The 22,763-nt window shown below is 31.4% G+C and overlaps 1 protein-coding gene across 3 annotated transcripts in view; it reads right to left on the bottom strand.

Annotated features, from left to right (window-relative positions):
- Nucleotides 1–52: 52 nt before the first annotated feature.
- LOC130662602 (Na(+)/H(+) exchanger beta-like) overlaps nucleotides 53–22,763 on the bottom strand; it is a 37,137-nt gene continuing 14,426 nt past the window's right edge. For all 3 annotated transcript variants that reach the window (XM_057461496.1, XM_057461498.1, XM_057461497.1), the window contains exons 5-24: nucleotides 22,067–22,148; nucleotides 21,283–21,310; nucleotides 20,779–20,879; nucleotides 19,751–19,826; nucleotides 19,217–19,284; nucleotides 15,052–15,163; nucleotides 14,539–14,620; nucleotides 11,894–11,989; nucleotides 11,633–11,754; nucleotides 10,456–10,532; nucleotides 8,700–8,828; nucleotides 7,364–7,453; nucleotides 6,640–6,705; nucleotides 6,334–6,443; nucleotides 5,936–5,980; nucleotides 5,558–5,626; nucleotides 4,591–4,646; nucleotides 2,141–2,226; nucleotides 1,623–1,705; nucleotides 53–1,437 (exon numbers count right to left, since the gene is read on the bottom strand). In XM_057461496.1, the coding sequence (XP_057317479.1) occupies nucleotides 969–1,437; nucleotides 1,623–1,705; nucleotides 2,141–2,226; nucleotides 4,591–4,646; nucleotides 5,558–5,626; nucleotides 5,936–5,980; nucleotides 6,334–6,443; nucleotides 6,640–6,705; nucleotides 7,364–7,453; nucleotides 8,700–8,828; nucleotides 10,456–10,532; nucleotides 11,633–11,754; nucleotides 11,894–11,989; nucleotides 14,539–14,620; nucleotides 15,052–15,163; nucleotides 19,217–19,284; nucleotides 19,751–19,826; nucleotides 20,779–20,879; nucleotides 21,283–21,310; nucleotides 22,067–22,148 (2,047 nt within the window). In that variant the 3' untranslated portion in view covers nucleotides 53–968. The remainder of the gene's footprint in view (nucleotides 1,438–1,622; nucleotides 1,706–2,140; nucleotides 2,227–4,590; nucleotides 4,647–5,557; nucleotides 5,627–5,935; nucleotides 5,981–6,333; nucleotides 6,444–6,639; nucleotides 6,706–7,363; nucleotides 7,454–8,699; nucleotides 8,829–10,455; nucleotides 10,533–11,632; nucleotides 11,755–11,893; nucleotides 11,990–14,538; nucleotides 14,621–15,051; nucleotides 15,164–19,216; nucleotides 19,285–19,750; nucleotides 19,827–20,778; nucleotides 20,880–21,282; nucleotides 21,311–22,066; nucleotides 22,149–22,763) is intronic.

Raw genomic sequence — 22,763 nt, 5'->3', positions numbered from 1 at the left:
CAACGAAGCATGATTGAAAATAAGTTAAGAAATGATAACACAAGGCCATATTGTGGAAATAAATCCATTGTGTAAAAAAATAAACTTACATAAAGAAATCTGGGGACATAAACAAATAATAAAAAACTTTTTTTCAACGGTGCTCTTAATGCTGAGAGTTAATTATATTAATATATACAAACATAAATAATCAAATGTTTTTATTGGTAGAATAAATATTCCTATATTTCTGTTTATGTGCAACAAATTAAATTATTATACAAATTAGAAAAATCAGAGTTTGAAAACTATACTGAAAAAGATTATTAACAATTGACATAAACAAAACAAATCTTGGGCAAAGTTTAATAGGCAAAGTCAGTTTTCAAAATATATGGTTAAAAATATTTAACAGTCGATGGTCTTTTGCCGGGAGACTGTGGAATTGCCACTTATGCAATGTGTAGGCTAGGTGGACAGCGTTTAGTAAATCTGCTAGTTGCACTTTCTAGCATTACAAAATAATCCACAGTGTTGATTATAAAGGCCTAACAGCAAAGGTAATAATAGAAACAGCTTGAATAATTACTTGTGTGGTTAAACTTTACAACTTACTGTTTTGTTTAAATATATTTTGAACTAAATTGTACATTAAACTTCTTTTTTATTCTAACAGTAGATTTTCATCCTCATTATATTTTCAATAAATTAAACATCTGTCAACAGCAGTAGAATAAATGGGTTTTTTTAGGTAACAGGTCTCATATTTTATGATGTGCATCATACTGCACACTATGTTACAATTTTTTTTGGTGCTTGAATAAAATTTGAAAAACACATGAAAAATGTATTACATTTAAATTTTGGTTGAAAAAAGCAAGGAAAAAAGGTGATAAACGAAAAATATCAATTATTATAATCATCATACGTTGGAAAATGTTAAAAAATTTGTTATGCTTATTTCAGGACAAGTGCATTGTACCTAATCATCATAAACCAGTCTCATGTGTATAATTACTGTCTTTGTATCGATCAGACATGTCTGCATTCATCTGGCTTTTACGTGGTGGTGATAAGTTATCGGCCCATGGGTCAATTATATTAATTACCATGTCATCTCTTGACAGGCTTTCATCAATGCTATTTGCTTTGTCTTCTTCTGTCTTTTGTTTATTATATGATTGTGAGACCAGAGGATTAGTAACTAATGGAGTGACTTCTGTTGGCATCTTCGTTTTAAGTTGTATTCCTTCGTCATCACTTTCTGTCTCACTATTTTGATCAGATGATTGAATTACACGAGCCTTCCTAACAACAGTATCTTGCTGATCTGTTTCTTGTGTGACTGAGCTCATGCCAGAGTTGTTATCTTTTTGTCTTTTGTGCTTGCGCTTGTGATGATGATGACCCTTATGGTTACGTGATCTAGTTGGCCTTTGAACTAAGGAATTTCGTTTTCTAAATAAAAAAACAACATGTAGATTGCTGATATAGCATCCCCATTTATTACATTGAATTACCCATTACCCATTACCCATTCTGTTACAAAACCTAGACACATAACTTTCTCATTAGAGTGTCAAATTATACACAGATTGAAGTGTGCACGTAATGAGTACATTTTATTAAAAATAATTTCTTACAGTTGTAGATAGTGATCTTCAATAGCGTCCCTTTCACCTAACGAATCCAAAGTATATTTTCTTTGCGAGTAAGTACGTCTTACCTACAATCAAAAGAAAACAAAAGAACCCCTAAAATTATCAGCTTTACAAAAGACAGGTTCACTCATAAATTCGCATAGGAAAAACCTCTTGCCGGATTTGAAGTCAAGATTGTTCGCAAGTAATGAAATAAAAGTAACTTATAAGTAAATACAAGTTAATGTTTTTTGTTTACAGGAGTTAAACATATGAGTGTTTGAAAGTCTCAATCTGTTTTTAGACAAAACTATTTGCCTTCATTTCATTTGGTCGTCAACAAGTTCATAATTGTAAGAAATCTAAACTCAACTTTATCTACCTTGGCACTAACAAATAACTTATTCCTGTGGGTTGTACTAAAAATATTGCCCTCAGTCAGAAATCATTCAAACTTTTAAATAATTAGCTACCACTAGAGCAATGGTTACTACTACATTTGTTGACCAAATATCACTTACCATTTTTTTAGCTTTTGGTATAAGGTTTGATATAGTTCTCTCGTTAAAAGCTTTAGAACAAACATTGCTAGAACATTCCCCCTGATCTAAAAACATTATAAATGTCTTTTAACAAGCATAAAAATAAAAAAATGGGTCTTTAAGTTGATTAGCTAGTTGGTTAAAACCTACTGAAGCAGTACTGGTATCGTTAACTGCACCTTGATCCTTTGAATCATGTTTCTCAGTAGTGAACCTATCACAATTCTAAACAATTCTCAAAAAGCATACCATAGTGTTGTTTTAACACTGATAAAATATTGCTTCTGAAAAGACTGGCATGTTCCAACTAATTACTAAAGGCAGGAAGAGAGTTCAAGGGACAAATGCAGTGAGGTCCATGCAAACAACCAAGGTTACTGCTTTCCAACATAATATCCTGATAAATGGTTTTTAAGCCATTAACAACCTAATAGCCTGATAAAAAACATAGGAATTGAAGTCTCTTAAGTCACAAAAGCATTTAAATTTGAATAAAAAATATTTTTGTAGAAAACATATCTCCTGCTAATAGAAAACGTAAGGAAAATAATTTCAATTATATACAATTTTAGGGATCACAATGAAAACATTCTTATAGTTCTATTTTAAAGTTCTAAACATTGCAGTTTGGCTGCTGGAGTGGTTATGTTTGCTGTAAAATTAAACAAGCAATTGTTGAAATTACCACCAGAAATAAACAAAGAAAATGTAGAATGAAACATGAAACTTTTTTTTTGAAGAGATAGTTGATGATTCGGAAGTAGTATTTAGTAGATTTATTTTATCCTTGTTTGAAGAACTCAACATGTGGAAACGGAAGGAAAAGGTTAGTTTTGCTACTTTGTAGCTTTTGAGGGAGTCTATAATGCCGCACAACTTATAATCCTGGAATGTTGACATCTAACAGTTTATTGATGTTTTTCTAGCCGAATGATTTGTTACTTTTCCTATGATAAGTTTTGTTACTCCTAAAAACTCGATATGTTAAAACTTTGACTTTCTTATGGACATTTAACAGTGTTTAAATTTTAGGAAAAGCTGTTTGCTTATTTTTTTGTTTACCATTTATCCCCTACAGGAAAATAAAACTATGTCATGTGATTGATATAAGCCAATTAAACGACACGTATAAAAAAAGAAGACAATACACTGCCAGGTACTAATATACATTAGCACTGCCATGAGTACTTGTTACCACTATACCTACTACAGATTTTTCCACAGTATATGCACTTTTACAACAAATAATATCACGGAGAAAGAATCTTTCGCTTCTCTTCACTGTTTTGTGAATGAAAGCTTGAAAGCGTTGGTACTCATAGCAAACTACGCTGATTCATTTTGTATCATCCTATCTCTATAATAGTCCCATTTTTGTTTGTTTAAAATAGTAGCTTATTTTTCCGTGACTTTGCATCAATTTTTAGAACAATTTTTTAGGGGTTAATAAATCAAAAACCAATATAATTACACCTATAATCATAATAATAGCCTGTTTCAGTAAATTTCATTTCTTCATTTTAACAGGCAGGTAAGAATGCACGACATAGTGATGTAGAAAAAATGTATGATGGGCAATCCCCTGTGGATATTTCCTTGGTTCAAAAACTAGTGCCCAAAGTGGATATATTTTCTTGATGTAGCTAAAAATTTATATATGTTAACTTTTCTGATGTTACTGCAAAACTTCAATTCAATACACAGACATGCGTTGAACAAGAGCATGTTTAAGTCTGATGGGTAACAACTTGAAAAAGAGTAGTAATAATTGACAACAACCCCTTTTGGGGAACTAAACTTGCCTAACACACCTATTTCAGAAAAAACGGGTTGATGAAGTCATCATGAAACCTTTGAATATCTTCTGAACCGTGCATTCGAAGTGCATGATTAGCATTTTTAACTCAACACAATAGTGGGGACATAAACTCTTTATGTTTATAAAACTGCATTTTCTGGCAATCTTAAAGACCTAACTTTCACAATGATTTTACTCTCACTTGAATAAGGAAGTCATCCAACTGTTTTTCATCACAGATGTTTTCAACAAATCAGGCTTATCAATAAAATGCCCACTTAACTCAGATGAACACATTTGCAGGAATAGAAAACAAAGGCAACATCTTTATTTTCAAATGATCAAATAGAGAAAAACGGCGCTAGAAATGAACTTATTGACAGCAAAGTGATATTTCTCTCAATTTTTCCTTTTTTTGTAATAAATACTCTAATTAAAAGCCTCCCTTAAATTTCCCTTATTTTTAGGCCTGGGGAAATATCGTATTTCTAAAAATATAATTTACCAGAGGTACCAGAGAGAATAAGTTCAGTTTCAAGAGTTTAAAAAGGGACAAAAATTATTTCAAAATTCTAAAAATTTGAGATAATCATACAGAATTCAAAAGTAAAATATAACTTTAGAGGTTTACCTTTAAGAATGTTGTAATCAATCATTCCACATTCAGTTCCTTTTAATTCCTGGCTCCTAAAAAGTAATCCAACAATATTATGAAGTATAATGTACTGAGGACACTACTTTGAGAAAGTTAAAAAGGTTTCTCTTATTTTAATAGCCACAATAAAAAGATATTTTAAAGATACAGTGCCTATAAGGGACTCATCTGCCCTTCATAATGTGAGGGTATATAAGGAAAAATACTGAACGTTTTTTTTCTTTCTACAGTACACTCATTTATTTTGGATTTATAAATAGACATGGCTATGGCTTATTCTTTAATTCTTTTTTATTTTGTTTCATATTCTCTTTTATTTTGTTTTTGTGGCAGACCGAGAAAGACTTGGAAGGAGGTTATAAGGACAGACTTGATACAGAGGAAGTTGAGTTTAGATCTAACACGGTCTAGATCAGATTGGAAGAGGGTCATTAATATACCCCGTCCAACCCATGCTAGCACGGAAACCGGACATTAAGCCGAGAATGATGATAATGATGAATAAAAATGAAATAAAAATAGCCACATTTATATCTGTTTGTTGTGCTTTTAAACACACAAATTATGTCAAAGATACACAAAATATTATTACTGCTAATGGCCCAAAATGGTAGCAGAATTCTCAATTATATCAGTGATGCACAGGCTAAAAGCAGAAAAAATTTATAGCCATGTATTTTTTAAAACACTATAATTGTTACATAGCTCTAACAGCCAGTATTAGTGTTCTTCAATTATTCAAAGTTTCGAGAACAACATTTTGTACAGAACATATAAACCATTTTTTTTTTTTATTTATTTAAAGTTTGAGATTATCAAGGGCTTAAAAATGTTAAACTTAAAGGAGATTACATTCCCTACATTTATTTTTGGATTATCACTTCAAAGGGACACTTGCCACCCAACATTTATTATCAACTTCTTAGATTGAAGTACAACTTACCTTAACGCCAGCTGAAGAGCTATGGATGGGTTTCGTTTTAAAGCACTTAACTCTGCTTCATCATTCTCCCTTAAAATGATTCATGAGAGATTATAAAAACTATGGTAGTTTTTATAATCAAGACATTATTCACATTACATAAAATTAAAGAAAAAAAATCTTAAAAGACAATCTTGGCATTGCTATACTGTAGGAAATCAATTTTCATAAAATATGACTCATTTTAACATCCCTAATACTCTTTTCTTTTTTCATCGAACAATGGGAGACAAAAAGATTAAGTGTTTAAGATTAGGTGAATAAGAACTCACTACATATATGAGCGAGTGCTAAGCGTTATATTTTTTTGAATCTTTAAAATTTTATAATAAGAAATACCTTGCTAACATCATTGTCGGATTGGCAGCATAAGTCAGTGCATGTCTACATAAAGAACAACATGACTATAAATAAGTTGAATAAATTTTTTACCAATTGGATGTCATCAACATTGGATCAAATAAAGTTTAATGAAAAAAAAATATATCACACAATAAAAACACAATTAACACAAAACACAACAAGTATTTAACTTTATAAAGGGTAAAAAGTTATTTCAGAAGATTATTTGATGTCAAAAAGCTGGAAGTAAGGGGTGTACAAGTAGTTAAACATTAAGTCAAGATTATTCATCATTATAAAGCCAGGCTTAGATTGAAATGAAATCTAGCTTCTTGATTTTTTCAAATAAATAAACAACAACAACAATAAAAAGGAAAGTGAGAATATAGTCATACTTAAATGCCATCCTTCTTTCAGCATATACAATTTCTTCATCTAGAAACAAATCTGGGTCCCTTTCTAACCAACGCCTTAGATATTTTTTATTAATAACTTCAAGCATGTTCTAAAAAATTAAAGAAAAAAAAAATCAAATTGTTTTTCATGTCTTCCAAGTGATCTATTTAAGGTAAATCATAATAATACCACTAATTATGTGCTGATTACAGACAAGACGAAAAGATTTTCTTACAGCCCAACATATTGATAGAAATTGAAAAAGAGAAAGCAGTAAATAAAAACAATAACAGTAAAGCACATACAGCCCAAAAGCCATGTCCATGCACACCAATGATCTCTTCAACACCAGCAACCATGTATCCAAGCATCTAATGCAAAATGAAACATATTGTTGATGCAAAATAAAAATCTGTATATATGCACCATATAACATCCAAAAAAATTGTTTTTGTACCACTGCTTTTTCCTGTAAAATTGGTATAAAAGAATGTAAGAAGCCTAAGAATTTAAACGTTAATTATAACGAGAAAGACAATGACCTAACAATTTAAGTTTATTTCACTGGCACTTCTAGAAATAATGTTCACTTTGGATAATTTAGTTAATACCAAATTAATTAGGTAATTTTTATGGGCGTTAGGGGTGGGTATCGTGTTGGAAAATAATTTTACTTTAGTTTGTTATGCTCACATCTCTAACACCTAGCAGTTAAAAAAACATTACATCACAGTTAAAGTCTAAAATGCAATTCGAATGTAATAGTAATTTGTGATTCAGTATTTTAAAAAATAACAAAACCAAAAACCACGAAACTTTTTACAAAACAGATACAAATTCAAAGGGTTCTGATACACCTGTTACGGGGGAAGGAGGGCAAGATTTTGCCAAAAAGGTTCGTTTCATAACGGAATGCTACTCCAATATATTGTTACAAAAGGAGTCTGACAACTTAAGAGACAGTATCAAATTGAGAATAAAGTAGGTTTTGGGGGAAATACAAATGTTGATACATCTTTATTTTCTTACTCTATCATTTAAAGTTTCTGCCATGGATTTTTCTCGTTTCTGGGTTCTTTTAACACCCAAAAGTTTCACTAGCTTTTTAATTGTGGTACCCTAAAATAAAGGAAAATAAAAACTATGACAAGTATCTTAAAGGTATTCTTTTCCACACAACCCAATTCTTTTTATTATCAACTTAATGCTTCTATTCAATCCTTTCTATTTGTTTCCCTACTGGGCTAATTGTATTGAGCAATAGCATAAGACTGTTTTAAACACTTTTTGTTTCCACATCCTGAATTTCTTATCCTCAACAATCTCCTTTCACATATTTTTCTCTCCTTTTTTTTATTTACACGATTTTAAAAGATTGCGTTAGGACCAATTACAGTGATATTAAAGCATCATGTGGCTGCATTAAAACTATTCCAAAACAAACTATGGCAAAATTTAAAATATGATATATCAATCTATATAATAATAATGCTAAGCGTGACTGTCTGTCTCTCTGTGACAGGCAAAGTAGATGTCTTCATTTTCCTTTCATGTTGCCGAAAAATGCATGTCTGAAATGGTAAATTTTCCGACGTTACAGCACGACAAATATAACACTACTTTAACTTCAATATCCTATATTAAAGCCATTACAGTGCACCTAAAACTTTGAGGCTAAATAACTTGGAAACGAGGTGGTGACGTTAATGATTTTTAACAGCGTCGGTAACTAGGGACCACCTGGGACCAAGTTGGATAAGTTTCCCAAACCTGGGTCCTCGAATCTGTTTCGGAATGGATGGGTTGATGAAGTTACCAAAAAACCTTTAAACCCTAATATTTCTGCAACCGTTTGTCAAAAGTACACGGTCCTATACATTTTCTTGATCAGCGTTTTAAGATCTATACAATAAAGGCAACACGTATACATATTTAAAAAAAAAACAATTTGAGTTTTGACGGACCATTGCTGACGGCAGCAAAATTTTTAAACCCCTATATTACATTAACCGCTCATTAAAAGGACATGATCATATACATTTTTTTGATCAGCAGTTTAAGCTCTACACAATAGAGGCAACGTGAAAACAACATTCAGTTTTTTTTGTGGATGGGTTGCTGCCATCAACAAAATTCAAATGACGCTTCCTTTTTATTTTTATCCTGCCTCAGTGAATTTTTTCACGGGCTTTTTTTGACTAGTATTACTATTAAAGCTTTCCAAATTTAAACTTTAAAATGTCTATTGTTTATGCAATCACATTTTTTATTATTTAAAATTAGGCTAGATTTAATCATGTTTTATATCTTAATTATGCTTGACTAACAAATCCAAAATTTTACTTAAAATAAAATAAAAAAGTACCTGAACAAAGACAGTGAAAATGACCACTATTACTGTCGTAGTGAAAACTACATTTCGAAATACACTGTTGGTTGATTTAATTAAAACAGCCAAGCAAAACGCCACAGCTCCACGAAGCCCTCCATAACTCTAAAGAGAAAGAATCTATTAAGCATATTCCATACATGCTGCTTTTCCAATAGAATATTTTATATGTAAAAGTTCTAGGCAATTCTTAAAAATGTGCTCCTTCTGTCTATAGCCAGGTCATCATATTCTCATGTAAAACCTGACTGTAAATACAATTAATTGTTACCTCAGATCTATCAATAAAAAATGAGAAATGAGATAATAGCTGGGTCATTAATTGCCTCATCAGATTCACAAAGAGTTTGACTAGCTTAGAGATATAGTTTTCTGAGCTTGGTACTCTGATTTTGTACAGAACATACACAGATTCCAACTTACTGCCAAACTATAGGAGTTTTTTCTCTAGTTATAATTTTTAGCTTATCTTGTGCATACCACCTTCTTTCAAATTGAGAATTTAAACTATGGCTATAATTTATCGGTTCTTTATGACTACTTTGTTACTAGACAATCAGTTAGAAATACCAATGCTTCAGCTTCTTTGGCACAGCGATAACAACTTTGTTTTGTAAGAAGATATTTTACTTTCGAAACTTCAAAATGAGAAATTACACCAGCCATTACCTGCTTCCTTAATTCCACAAAATGTTTGGCCAGCTGAGCAATTTTGATTTCTGAACTTAATACTTAACATGGGACATAGTTTTAAAATACCAACGATATATTGCCTGTTCTGCTTTTAAGTGTAATTGCGCATATTTGTTACATCCAAGTCTCATCAACATTCACCTCCACACCAGTGAAGAATATTATGGCTAGATAATCTGCAGTTACCAACTACAAAGGGGTTGTGTTAAAAACATCTTAGTCTAATTAATTCTTTATCTGACTCAGTAGTTGGTAAATTAGCTAGGATGTATAGGTTGTCTTCAATTAGGCTTTCGTTGGTTAATTTCTTCACAATAGAACAAAAATAACTATTTCCAGGGTTTGTGATAATTGTGTTTCTTAGGAAAGTATAATCACTAAGATTTAATTTGGGATGTGACAATCGTCTGGCTTGAACACATTATTGGAAGTGCTAGACGTCTTTTAAAGAAAAATAGAATAAAAGATAAAAAATATTTAACAATAACAGAATATTAATTAAGTAATTAAGATTTTTATGATTTATCTTTAACGTTGTCATTATTAGCCATAGTTTAATTTTTCATAATTTAATTTACATATAAATTTTGTTTGTTCCACAAGTAGTCACAAAGTATAATTAATGACTCGACTTTTTTATACCTGGGTTAAAATTCCCAGGTTGTGAGCATTTCTGGAACTTGTACCATGCTTGTTCTCCACGCTAAGACATGAAGCCCCCTATGAAGTGTACAGGGGCAAATGAATTCTTGCCCTTCATTTTTTCCATTGCAGTTATTGTTCACGCTCGCTTGTGCAAACAAAATTATCGAAGCTTAAGGCGTGCGCAAGTGCTTTTTTTTATTGATAGGCCTGTTACCTCCAGATTAAACCCTAATTTACTTTACATTTACTATGGAAGGAGAATAATGGAGGATCTATAGTAAAGCATTGCAGAGTTTAGAGTTCATATCAAAGTTTTAAAATGTTTTATACAAGTTCTTTTAATTTTTTTATAAAACTGAAAGAGTAATCATTTTTCTTCATAATCACAACTTACCATAATGAATTGTTCTACTTTCTTTACTTTGGTAAGACGACCACAACGATTTGCAATACCAGTTAGTATGGTCACTCCTATAACACAAAAATAAATTTATCAAAATATTCTCACATATTTATCTGCATCTTGCCAATTTCATTTTTGAAGGTGTGTCAAAATTTTACATTTTCTATTGTTATAACCTATACTCAGAAACCTTTGTATCTAATTATTATTGCAATGGTAATCCATATACACATTTGTGTATATAGATTAGAATTAGCACTGACGAACCTGTAAACTTATTTAACTGATATGACATAAACATGTCGAAACATGAAGTTATAAAGATGAAAGAAAACACATTTGTCTTTTTGCTAATCTATTTACATGAAAAAAACTGAAATTTTATAGGGACTTTCTAGACAGGTAGGACAACCTATCTTTTTATACGGGACTTGTTACCTGGAGTTGGTACTATAATAATCATCTTTCTTAGCAGTAAAATTACCTTCAAGAGTTAAGTCAAGTTTAAGTTAAACGCATCTGACGTGAAATTTATTTGCCAAAATGAACTTACTTCAATCTCTTATAAATCTTTTATAGGTTGATACACATTTTAGTGATACTTTACACCGATGTCGGTTCACTTCGGTTGAAACAAACAAAGTGAAATCTCATGCTGGCGTAAAAAATAGCAAAAGTTTATGTATACAATACCCATTTTTTTCACTTCTGGTAATACATAAAGTAGGAAAACATACAATCCTTCTCCATAGGTTAAGTGAAATTTACTTAGGCTAATTTATTTTAGCATAATTTTTTAAACCTTAAAAAATCTAACAAGTGGGTTTAAATTTGGGTACATCTAACCAATGATTAAGGGCCTTGCAAAATAAGCTACTTTGAACCCACAATGAATGCTTTTTTAATCAAAAACTTCTTGTGTGTATAATTCAATAATCAAATATTTTAGTTTGATGTAATTAAAAAAAAAAAAAAAAAAAATTAGACAAAAAGTTTTTTTGTTCTTAATCTAGTTTGGGTCCCATGTGATAGTCGTGTAACAAACATTTACGAATTGGTAGTCAGCATATATTAGTGTACTTCTATAGGGCAAGTTTTTATTATACAGCAATTTCGTTATAAATACCAGTAAAATAAAAAAATATATAAATCTGCTACAAATTCTTACCAATAGCACGATAGATAGTGATAAAGACAAGAGTGAAACACACAAAACCAAGGTTAAATTTATGACTGCCAAACACTAATGATGCACCAAGAAACATAAAAATAATTGCTTCACACGAGGAACTGAAACATTAAAAGTATGAAATTGTTACCCCTTAAAAATTAACTATTAAGGACCTGATTTATAAAAGGAATGTTTTTACATTAAAGATTTTTTTGCTCCTTTCAACAACTAAATGAAAAATACAGAGTGCATACACACCTTAACAACTTTAGAAAATACTTTATAGTTGTATGTGACTTTCTTGAAACATTTGACTCAACATAGGGCTTCATAACAATACCACAAAATAAGATGCTAAATAAAAAAAAAAAAAAAACTATTTGTGTTTATCAAAATACAACATATGCAGAGCACAGGAAACATTAAAAGCAATCCTGTGATTAAACAATTTAGATAGGATCTAAATATTACATGTTCTCATTTCAGGCCAAATGCTTCATCCAGTCCTGAGGATTCTACTTGCCACACACAGTATAACTTTACTAAAATACACACCTGGATGTGTCATACATTTTACCTGCTCTTAAGGGCTCAACCTGTCGCTTAACATAGGGTCACACAGTTCCTGTTAGCATAGCGCAGTATTTCAACACCAGGCCCCTTGGCTAGCCTCTATAATAATAACCACTGTCTATCTGTTTGTAATATGCGATTATAGTTTTACTAGTCGATAAAGACCCTGGAAAAATCAACTGAGGCAGGATAAAAATGAAAAAGAAGCGTCATTTGAATTTTGATGACGTCTGCTACCCATCCATAAAAAAAAAACTTGTTTTCACGTTGCCTCTATTGTGTAAAGCTTAAACTGCTGATCAAGAAAATGTATATGATCATGTGCTATTGATGAACGGTTAAGAAGATATAAAGGTTTAAAATTTTTGCTGACGTCAGCAATGGTCCGTCTAAACCTTAAAAAATTTTTTTTAGAAATTTGTATACCTGTTGCCTTCATCGTAAAGATCTTGAAATGCCGAGCAAGAAAATGTATAGGATCTTGTACTTTGACAAACAGTTGCAGAAATATTAGGGTTTAAAGGTTTTTTGATGACGTCATCAACCCACGGATTCAGGGACCCAGATTTGGGAAAATTACTCAAATTGGTTATAGGTGGCCCCTAGTTACCCCCGCGGTGAAAAATCATTGACATCACCACTTCATTTTCAAGTTATTTGACCTCAAAGTTTTATAGGATATTGGCGTTAAAGTAGTGTTATTGACGTAGCACCGTAACGTCAGAAAATTTACCATATTAGACATGCATTTTTCAGCAATATTAAAGGAAAATGAACACATCCACTTTGCCTGTCAGAGACAGACAGACAGACACACTTGTGTATTATTATATAGATCAATTTTGTTATGACAGGCAAACTTCAGGGTACAATTCCATGGACTAACGACTAGTTTTAACGCTATCACTACTCACCTATACAGAAAAATTAATCATTCGCCAACAAAACTTACAGCTTTGATAACATCATCACCATGTCAATTCTAAAATGGGTGGGTTTGGCTACCTTTAGGGAGTTTGGCCAATTTTTGTTCTAGGTTAGTTCTAATTATATACACAGGTATCAGTAATTTCTATTTGTTTCTAAGTTATTTGTGGCCTCAAAATTATTAGTTCTAGTTATGACTTTAGTAATCTATAATCTATAATCTGCTGCTTATTTAACGCCATTACATAATGCTGAAAATTATATTTTCAATAATCTGCTTCTTGTAATTGTGAAACACTAACACTCGTGCACTGTTAACATATTATTATTAAATATAATTGAATTGACAGTTCCCAGTGTCAAATTAGTTCACAGACTAAGATCATCTAAATCTGTTTTAATTTCAATTAGCCAGCTATGTAATTTATTTCAATTTTTTCTTTAACTTTACACATTCCCTGTTTAGGAATAGCAATTTTCCGACTGTCACAAGGCTTTAGAATTGTTAAAGCATTGAGACAGTCAGAAAATTACTGTTTGAAATGTCTCTGTCTTTCTTATATACATTAGTGACACAATCTGGTCTTTGCAGTACCATGCAGTATGGTATAGGATACAATAAACTGTTTTATCAAACTATACTAGGAAATATTTTCTGAGGTCAAAAGTATAGATCGGTTGCAAGGTTGGGTGATAATTCTCTGCACAAATAGATAGATATATTTTTTTTAAAAGTTTGCCTACTGAATGTATAAATAAGGACTATATTTTTTTTTTTGCTAAAAAGAAAACGTTTAATTTAAGTTCAATTTGATAATTTCTAAAAATAATGAGAAAAAAACGCTTTCGAAGAACCAATATGCATTTATATATCTTAAATACAATTTCGAGGAGTTAAGCATATTATATTTTCATAATTCTCCTGCAATATTATTTAAAATTATAGCAACCATTATGGCTGCTGTATAACACCCATTGTTATTGGGGTTTTAGCCAATTAACGCTACTAATTTCTGTTATTAACAAGAAGAAAATAGCTATCAGCTAATAATTCACTATTACAGCCATAAGTAATAACATAATAAACCCAACCCTAAGTTTCGATTTGCTATGATAAAATCGAATCATCCTTTAATAATTGAATTCTTTAACAACCAATTGCAACATTTTTAGAATACTACTTTTCTTATATTACCTTGTTCAATGTCCATGTTTTTAGTTTGAAATTAGTTGCAAGTTGTTTCTTTACAGAAGAAAAATGAAAAATTAGCAGGAGTTTAAAAAATACCATGTCGGGTAGTTCAGATAGTGCTACAAACATTGATATTATTAGTATTTAATATAATAAATAAATTGATATAAATACTTAATATAGTAAATAACATAAATTAAAGACAATATACCTCATAATCCCAGAAAAATGAAAGATTTCTGCTGATAAATAAGACATGTATGCCATCAGAAATACGAACACTGGTTCAATCACTAAAGAAAAACATATATTTTATACTCATATGTCGGTTTATAATTTTTTTTTTTTTTAAAAAAACCTCATATTTAGTTTAAGCTCAGAGATGTTCTTAACTTCCAAACATGCACAGAGGGTTGTCTAGTGTATTTCCCTTGACTTTTGTGATCTGTCTAGCAAAAAGATTTTAGTGTCTAAACATTACGTTTTTTATTGATAATAATGTTTAATTAGCAATTTTTAGATTTACTCTTTTAATGAACATGGACACTGATTAATAGCTGTAGTTGATTTTATTAAATTGTAAACATTTAATAACATACAATAACAATAATAATAAGAAATTTTTATTTTCAATTCTAGTCATCGTTAAACCATCTTTAATTCTCTCTTAACAACATTTAAAATGTTTTTTATTAGAATGCACAGACTTAAAATACATGCACACCTCGAACATGTTCTGTATATTTTGTAATAAAACTTGTCACCAGTGCAAACACAATACCAATTATTGTTCCACCAATTGATACAACGAAAAATGATGCAATAGCCAAACCAATCTGCAAAATTAATTAAAATAATTTTAGGAATAAGTCATCATTTGGCAAAATTGGGTTGCTTGACAGGGAATTCCATGAAGAAAAAAACACGCGTGCTACACATCGCAGCCCTAAATCTATATTAGAAAATTTCCGATCTTTTCCTGGTTTATTTCACTCTTATCAGTTCCGTGAGTGTTCTTTAAGGGTGTAAAAGTGCTAACATATTAAAAAAACACCTTGGTTCGTTGTAGGAAGTAATTTATAATAGGTAAATACCATATAATTAAATTTAAACAGTGGACGAAGAGACGCTGACACATGCTACACGTTCCACTTACTGCAATGGTCTGCCATTTTGTTTGTAGTGCTATTTATCCCCAACCTTGTTCCCAGGGTTATATTTTCTCTGTAGGTTATCTATTATCTATAACAATGGTAAAAATGAAAGTCATTTTTTATTTATTGAGGTTTCAAGTTTTGTTTGTTAGCTTTTGGGAGACGGCTTGTTTGGAATAGTTTAAAGTTGTTTTTAAATTTAAAGTCGTTCTTTAGATTTTTAAAAGTACAACAAGAAAAAGACATTTCCGAAAAAGTCTATCTGTTACGTAGTACAATATAACTACAAAACAAAATCTTTTAAATCAAAATCAATTTTATCTTCACTGTCTTCGCCGTCGTTGGTAATTGGCATGTATTCTGCATCATCAGCTGGCAATGGTCGCCTCATAGGGTTGTCAATTTGTGTACGCCGTTTTGAAAGCATAAGTTTGACTGCTCTATTGATAATTTCGTTGCGTTCTTGTTCTGACCATAGTTTGTCGTTGCATTTTATCCGGATTATTTACATCCTGCATTGCTTCATGTGATAATTGCAGCCTGTGGTCAGTCATCATCATTGTCAAAATGCTGAAGCATCTTTCAACAGTTGAGTTTGACACTGATATGGACATGACCATCGAAAGGAGTAAACATATATTTGGGAATTGCTCTTACAACGCATGACGATATGACGCCAAACAATCGCATTCTTTGTTCCAAGATCGGTAAACTTTGCTTTTACGTAGTGCCTGCAAGATTTCCACTCCTTTAATGCACAACCAATGCCGAAGCCTGCCTGATTCAATGGTACATAGAAATGCGTAGATAGAGCAATAACTTGGTCGTCTCCAAAATTTAATTTCATCTGACCAAGGCAAGGTATCCACCCACTGCATATCTTCAAAGATAAAAGCATCAAAGTCAGCGAAGCATTGCTCAAGAACTTCGATTAGTTCTAATGCTACCCGCTTTTTGGCTTGAGTTGAAGCTTCTCTGGTGGCTTTGTTTGCATTTTTAATGACTGTTATCTTCAGCTGTATCGCTTTACGTGAGGCAGGTATTTTTTGTCATTTTCTCTTTAACAATTCTTTCGACAGCGATATATTTCTCCTCTAAATCAGTTTGTTCAATAACACGATAGTTCCATTATGGGAATCCATAATTTCCTTGTACGTACATGCAATATCCGCCAAATCCTGCAACTCTAGTTTGGCTACATTTACTGCAGTTTTTATGTCAAAGGGCATAATGGATTCATACTCAAAGACTTTAGACAATGGAGTGGCTTTTTCCAATAGATCCAAGTAGGCTGCAGTTAGGCAAAGTATGCTGTAGTCCTGAAACTTGTGCAAAATACCTCTAATTTTGACTTTTGTTAAGTTCTGGTACCTCCAGTGAATGATACCGCATTCTCGCACGTCACCAAGAATACAGGCCAAATTAAAGAGGAAATTCTTAATTCCATCACGTTTGTGGCCAAGAAACTTTGTCCCATGTATCGTAGGAAGCTCTTTTTGTTTTGCACTATCTGCCGCATGTCCACATTCGCTTTTAAAACGCCCCAAGTTGCGTAAAAAGATATAGATGGATAAATAAAATTGCTCTATACTTTTGCAAAAACAGAATATGTCACCACACCTTTAGCTGCTAACTCAATGCGGTGATTTACGCAATAAATTTTTAAAAGCCACTGACGAGATTCAGCCATCTGGGTTAGGACACCTTTATATGCCCCCATGTTGACACTTGCACCGTCCGCTGTTGCATTTATCATTTTTTTTCGATAGTCCTCGGATGTTATTGAGACTTCGCCATGTTCCTCATCAAACACTCCATACATTGCATTTTTGACACAGTTAACATCTGTACCACCATAATCCAACATATTCAAAAGATCAAGCTGTAAGTAAACTGGTGCACTGTTATTTACAGTACGCACAAGTCATAACTCTTTATCCTCTTTTGTTTTCTTAGCCTGAGAGCCGTCACCTTTGATATATTTCTAATAAATTCCTTCGCTGCTCGACCGTCATCTCTTCCTATAAATAAAATTATATTTTTGCAAAAATAAGATTTAAGAAACATTTCTTCATTTCATAATTCTTATGAAAAATTTATTCGAAAATGCAACCTAGTCCCCAGTCCTGTTTTAACAAAGCTTGCAGTCCCAATATTATTAAAAACGACTTTAGTACAAATATGTAACTTTAAAACTTGCCTTGAATAAGAGACATTCCATTCTTGCCTTAATTTAAATTTCTTCAGTGGCAAGGTTGGGTTCATGGCAAGCTCGTATGCACACACCATTATTCTACGATAGCACTGGTTAGCTGATGAATGTATTGAAACTATCTTTGGCTGCTTGGAACCAGATGGCAGTCAATCGTTCCTGAATTAAATATATAAAAAACCAGTAATTTCTGTTGCATCAACCTCGTCCCCAGCGCTCTTGGGATTGGGACAACAACAACAACAACAAATTTGTTTGAAAAGTCGCAAGAACGAGGTCGTATCTTGATTATATTAACAATAGTGGAAATCTTACTTACAACAGTTGGAAGTAAACTTTCTAATTAAATTCCTTGTATGTGTGCCTCCTTTAATGCACAACCAATGCCGAAGCCTGCCTGATTCAATGGTACATAGAAATGCGTAGATAGAGCAATAACTTGGTTGTCTCCAAAATTTAATTTGATCTGACCAAGGCAAGATATCCTGGATATAAATGCTTCAATGGATTTTTTTACTGATCCACGGTAAAACGAACTACTTTTAAGTGCGGAAGCATGTTTCGCGCTTACTTTACACCAAACCTTTGTTACTCTTTGCCATCAATAACTTGAATTTACCTATCAATAATTCCTGATTTCCCCCCACGATCGAAAGTAGAAAGTTCAACTTTATTTCCTTTTTGCGTTGAAGTCATTATTTTGTGCGTGTTTTCAACAAATGAAGTTTTGAAATAAGATTTTCCTCTCAGACTGTCTCGAATGAAATTCATTTAAAAAAAACAATGACAATGCAGAAGATTTATTTGAAGTCACAGGTGTTCATATTGTATCAAATTAAAACCGCTGGAGAGCTGGTGGCAACAATTAAATTTTATGCAAAAGAAATGAACGAAAACATTCACATTTTCACATTTTTCCTCTCTTTGACAATAAAGAAAAAAAGATTTAAAATTTTCTCACGTGAGTATGTTATACAGTTAAGAATTTTAAAATAAAATGTCCAACACACAATTTCACAGGCAGAAAAAAAACACATTTAATTTAAACATGGTGAAAAAACACAGCTAACCACAAGTGGTTAAAAACTGTTTTTAATGATACAGTTGAAGCTTTCAATGTAAAACGATTGATTTTTGGAATACAGTTTTTAATAGTTAACTACGCTGTAGAAAATCAACTTTTATAATTCCTTCATTAATTTTTTTTATTTTACGCAAGTAAAGAGCGTAATTAGCGCATGCAATGAATTGCACGCCTGAATAGCAATTGCGCGTGTGTGGGCGTGTGTGTGGGCTCATGTGTGTGCGATTGAACGCGTCTCATGGAATTCCCTTCTTGATTTCATTGAACTCCAAAAATGGTTGCTATGGCCACACTTTTTTCAAAAAATGAAAGCGAAATAAAAGTTAGGAAAAGTAACACAACATCAAGGTGTAACTAAAAGCACATAAAGTTATGGAAAAAAGTTGATCTCGGTTGAAAATGTTCATTTTGTTAAAAAATTTCTCAAATTTAAAATTACCTGCTTTGCATCAACAGAACTTTGTTCTAAACTTTCAAAGGTTCTGTAAAGTACCACAGATGCAGCATCTAAATTTCAAAAATGCATTAATAAACATCATATAGAATGGCATGTTTTCGGGACGATGAGTTACATGTGCATGACTTTAAGATACAAAATTTTGTGGTAACTAAATAGTTATAGATTCTTTTTGACCAAATTCATTTTGATTATAGTGGCCAAGAAAGGCTGTTTGATAAAATATTAATGCCTTAAAAAAAATTTGCATTGAAAACTTGGTCATGATACAAATTTTGGGCTGTAAAAATTATCTGCATTGGGGAGGTAACAACAGCATTTGTAATAGGAATCTCATGGGGAATCAAAATGGCTGCAAAAGAGGAGCAGCTGTCTTTTATATATGTGATTATATGGAAAAAGGTTTTTGGTCACACATGGAACATGTTGTGTGCATTATACTGCTCTGTGGTTCATTCATTTGTTACATCTAGCAATTAAAACATTGATAAATACTTGCTAAAAATATAACCTCACCATTTAAAACTGATTCACCAAACACTAACATGTAAAGTACTTCATGAACATGAACTTCTTCAAACACAGCCAAAACCTGAGATAAAAATTAGATTTTTTATGACTTTTTCCCCAACAATATATGTTATTTAAAAGAAGATCCTGATATAGAATATAAGAACCAGTGGCCAAAACCTGAAATAAAATTGAAATAAAAAGCACTCAAGTTGTAAAAATGTTATTCAAAGATTTCTTAGATTCATTTGAGGAAGTTTCTGAAATTTTAAGATTAGGCGTATTATTTAAAGTATTTTTTTTTTATGAAGGGATTAGTGAAAATCTTGAATAAAAGGGCAATGGCTTGTAACAAAGCACATATCATGCGGGAAGAGGGTTTAATTTGTGAACTTTACTAGTCCACCCTAGATGACAAATTAATTAATTTGTCCAATCTTTGATCACATTTTTAAAAACCCCTGTTAAATTATCTTAGAAAAAGGATACAGCTGCTTTTGATGAAAACCATTAAATCTTAAGTTTGTTGAATATAATTAACAGACCCATTTTAACCCTAGATATTATGCTCTAGATTCTGACAGTTCTTACATTCTACAATATTCCATAATTTCATATTATTATTCCAAAATATTATTAAATATAAAGACAAAAGGGTGATAAAAAATAATTTTTTTTAAATTCTAACAAATAAAAATATAAAGAAAAAAAATTCGCCACGCCGCAACTAATCTATAATCTGTCGGTTAAAATTGACGGAATATTTGGCATGTAATAAAGTTTTATCCGACAAATATTTTTATCTGATGAAATTTATTTATAAGGATTATACTCAAAAAGGGCCAACCTTGATTCGCGGGCATTTCATCCTCATATAAAACACTCATTGAAACAAAAAAAGTATAGTAGGTCTGTTTTAATAAGTTTCACAAAGTGCTGGATAGACAGAAATATGGAAATCAAACAATCCCCTTCCCCAAAAAGAACTTAAAAATTGCTTCCCTTTAAGATAATTATGTGAATACTATACTTACAGCTACGGGGTCAACAGCAGATATAAGAGATCCAAATAACAGTGCTTGTAATAAGGAGATATCCATGTTACATACATTACGAGTTGCATATAAAGAAACACCTAAAATAAAGAATGGAACTGGTAGAATAGTAAAACCTACGGTTCATCAACTAAGGATACCAGTGTTAATTTAACAACATCAGCTTTTTTAATAACAACAATTTTTTAACTTTAGTATCACCTTTATCCCAACACAACATAGAGAATGTGAAATATTACGCTGTAAAGCTACTGCAACCAAATATAAAATGGACAGCTATAAAATACAGTACATGAAAAACATGACAACAGATTTAAGATAAAAAAGTAATAGGAGAGTTTTTAATAAAAAATCTACTGTATGTCTTTAAGGTCATTTTTGAGATGTGATACATATCACACATCATCGACTTTTAGAATAGTATCTGATAAGATACAGTTCTATTTCCAACTGTATTAACAAGGAAAGAAATAAGATTCATACCTACGGCAAAGGTGTTAAACATGGTGCCCTGAAAAACAAATGCAATATGTTTTTACAAAGTTTCTATTTTTACCAACAGACTTCCTGAATATTAGTTGTCTTAAATCTCTTATTTCCATGATTTTGGCATTTAAAAATTAATTTTTTTAGCCTAAATTTCAGGTTTCTCAAAGACTACTTAAAAATCATTAATCTTGGAGTAACATTTCCAGAACTTTAAATAGTTTATTTATTTATTGAGACCTTAATATTATGCTTACCCATCTCACTTACCCTAGTCACATATCACTTTTAAGTGAAAATCAGCTTGTTTTTTTTATTTTGTTCTTTTTTAATAAAATGTATTTTGACATTTTAAGGTAATTTTACTGTTACGAAAAAGTAAATAATTTTTTTTGCTTTTCCATGTGTTCACGTTCCATATGAAATGTTTATGTTTTTGAAGTAAACTTTTCTCCAAACTTGGATAGTTATTTAAGCACTTTTTACGTTTAACTGTCTAAATATAGGTGTTAAGGCAAGTTGCTTGAACACTAGGTGCTTAAGACAAGTTACTTGAACACTAGGTGCTTAATCATTCATTAAGGGTACTTCCTTCTGAAACATTAAAGGCAAATAATGTTCAAATTCTTTTCATTTATTTTATCCCATACAGATTGGTTATTGCTTTTATCGAAATATATGGAAGAAAGTAGGGCAAAATTTTAAGTGTACCGCGTTTCTCAATGTTTGTTTCAATTTTTGTTTCACCAAACTAACTTTTGTCTTAACTTTTTATACTCACCAGAACAGCATAAAGAAGTATGGTACCAATATTTAAATAGAACACTCTAGATGGCATAAAATAACCAGCATCAAGAATGATTCTAAACACAACAGAATGAGATTAGTGTCAAAAGCATGCCTTGTACACATTTTTTTAACAAAACTTAACACCTTTTTAGGTACAACAACAACCAACTAACTTGCAAAATATTTATAAAGCAATTAAAAAAGGTTAATAATCTACTGATTCAGATATAGTGCCCACTGAATCATTTTCAGGTCAGTTAGGTTTCATTTTCCAATTAAGAAAATCCAAAAGATTATCACATGTTTGCAGTATACCTTAGATGTTTTAAATTGTCAATACCTCTAGTGATTACCGCTTTAACCTTTCCAATCAAGGTAATGCACAAATTATTATTATTTCAATCACTTAAAAGTCTAATTTGTATTGCAGGTTAAGGTCTCTGCTCAAGTTTAAATTTAGTACACCTTTTTTTGCACAGTTGATTGGTGCTTAACAGCTTCAACTAACACTGACTACTGTGATTATTCTTTTTTTAATTTTTTTGCAATCTAACATTTAAAAAAGAAATATTCCATGTGTATTAAATTTTTATGCAACAGATTGGTCACAGCAGCTTTGCACAAAAATGAGTTTCGCTGGAAATTTTTATGAATTAGGGTAACAAGTGGTGGGGATAGATTTTTGTTGT

This window comes from Hydractinia symbiolongicarpus, chromosome 10 (genome assembly GCF_029227915.1).
Source record: "Hydractinia symbiolongicarpus strain clone_291-10 chromosome 10, HSymV2.1, whole genome shotgun sequence".
Taxonomy (NCBI): domain Eukaryota; kingdom Metazoa; phylum Cnidaria; class Hydrozoa; order Anthoathecata; family Hydractiniidae; genus Hydractinia; species Hydractinia symbiolongicarpus.
The sequence above is the reverse complement of the archived record's forward strand: the minus strand, read 5'-3'. Positions and strand labels throughout refer to the sequence as shown.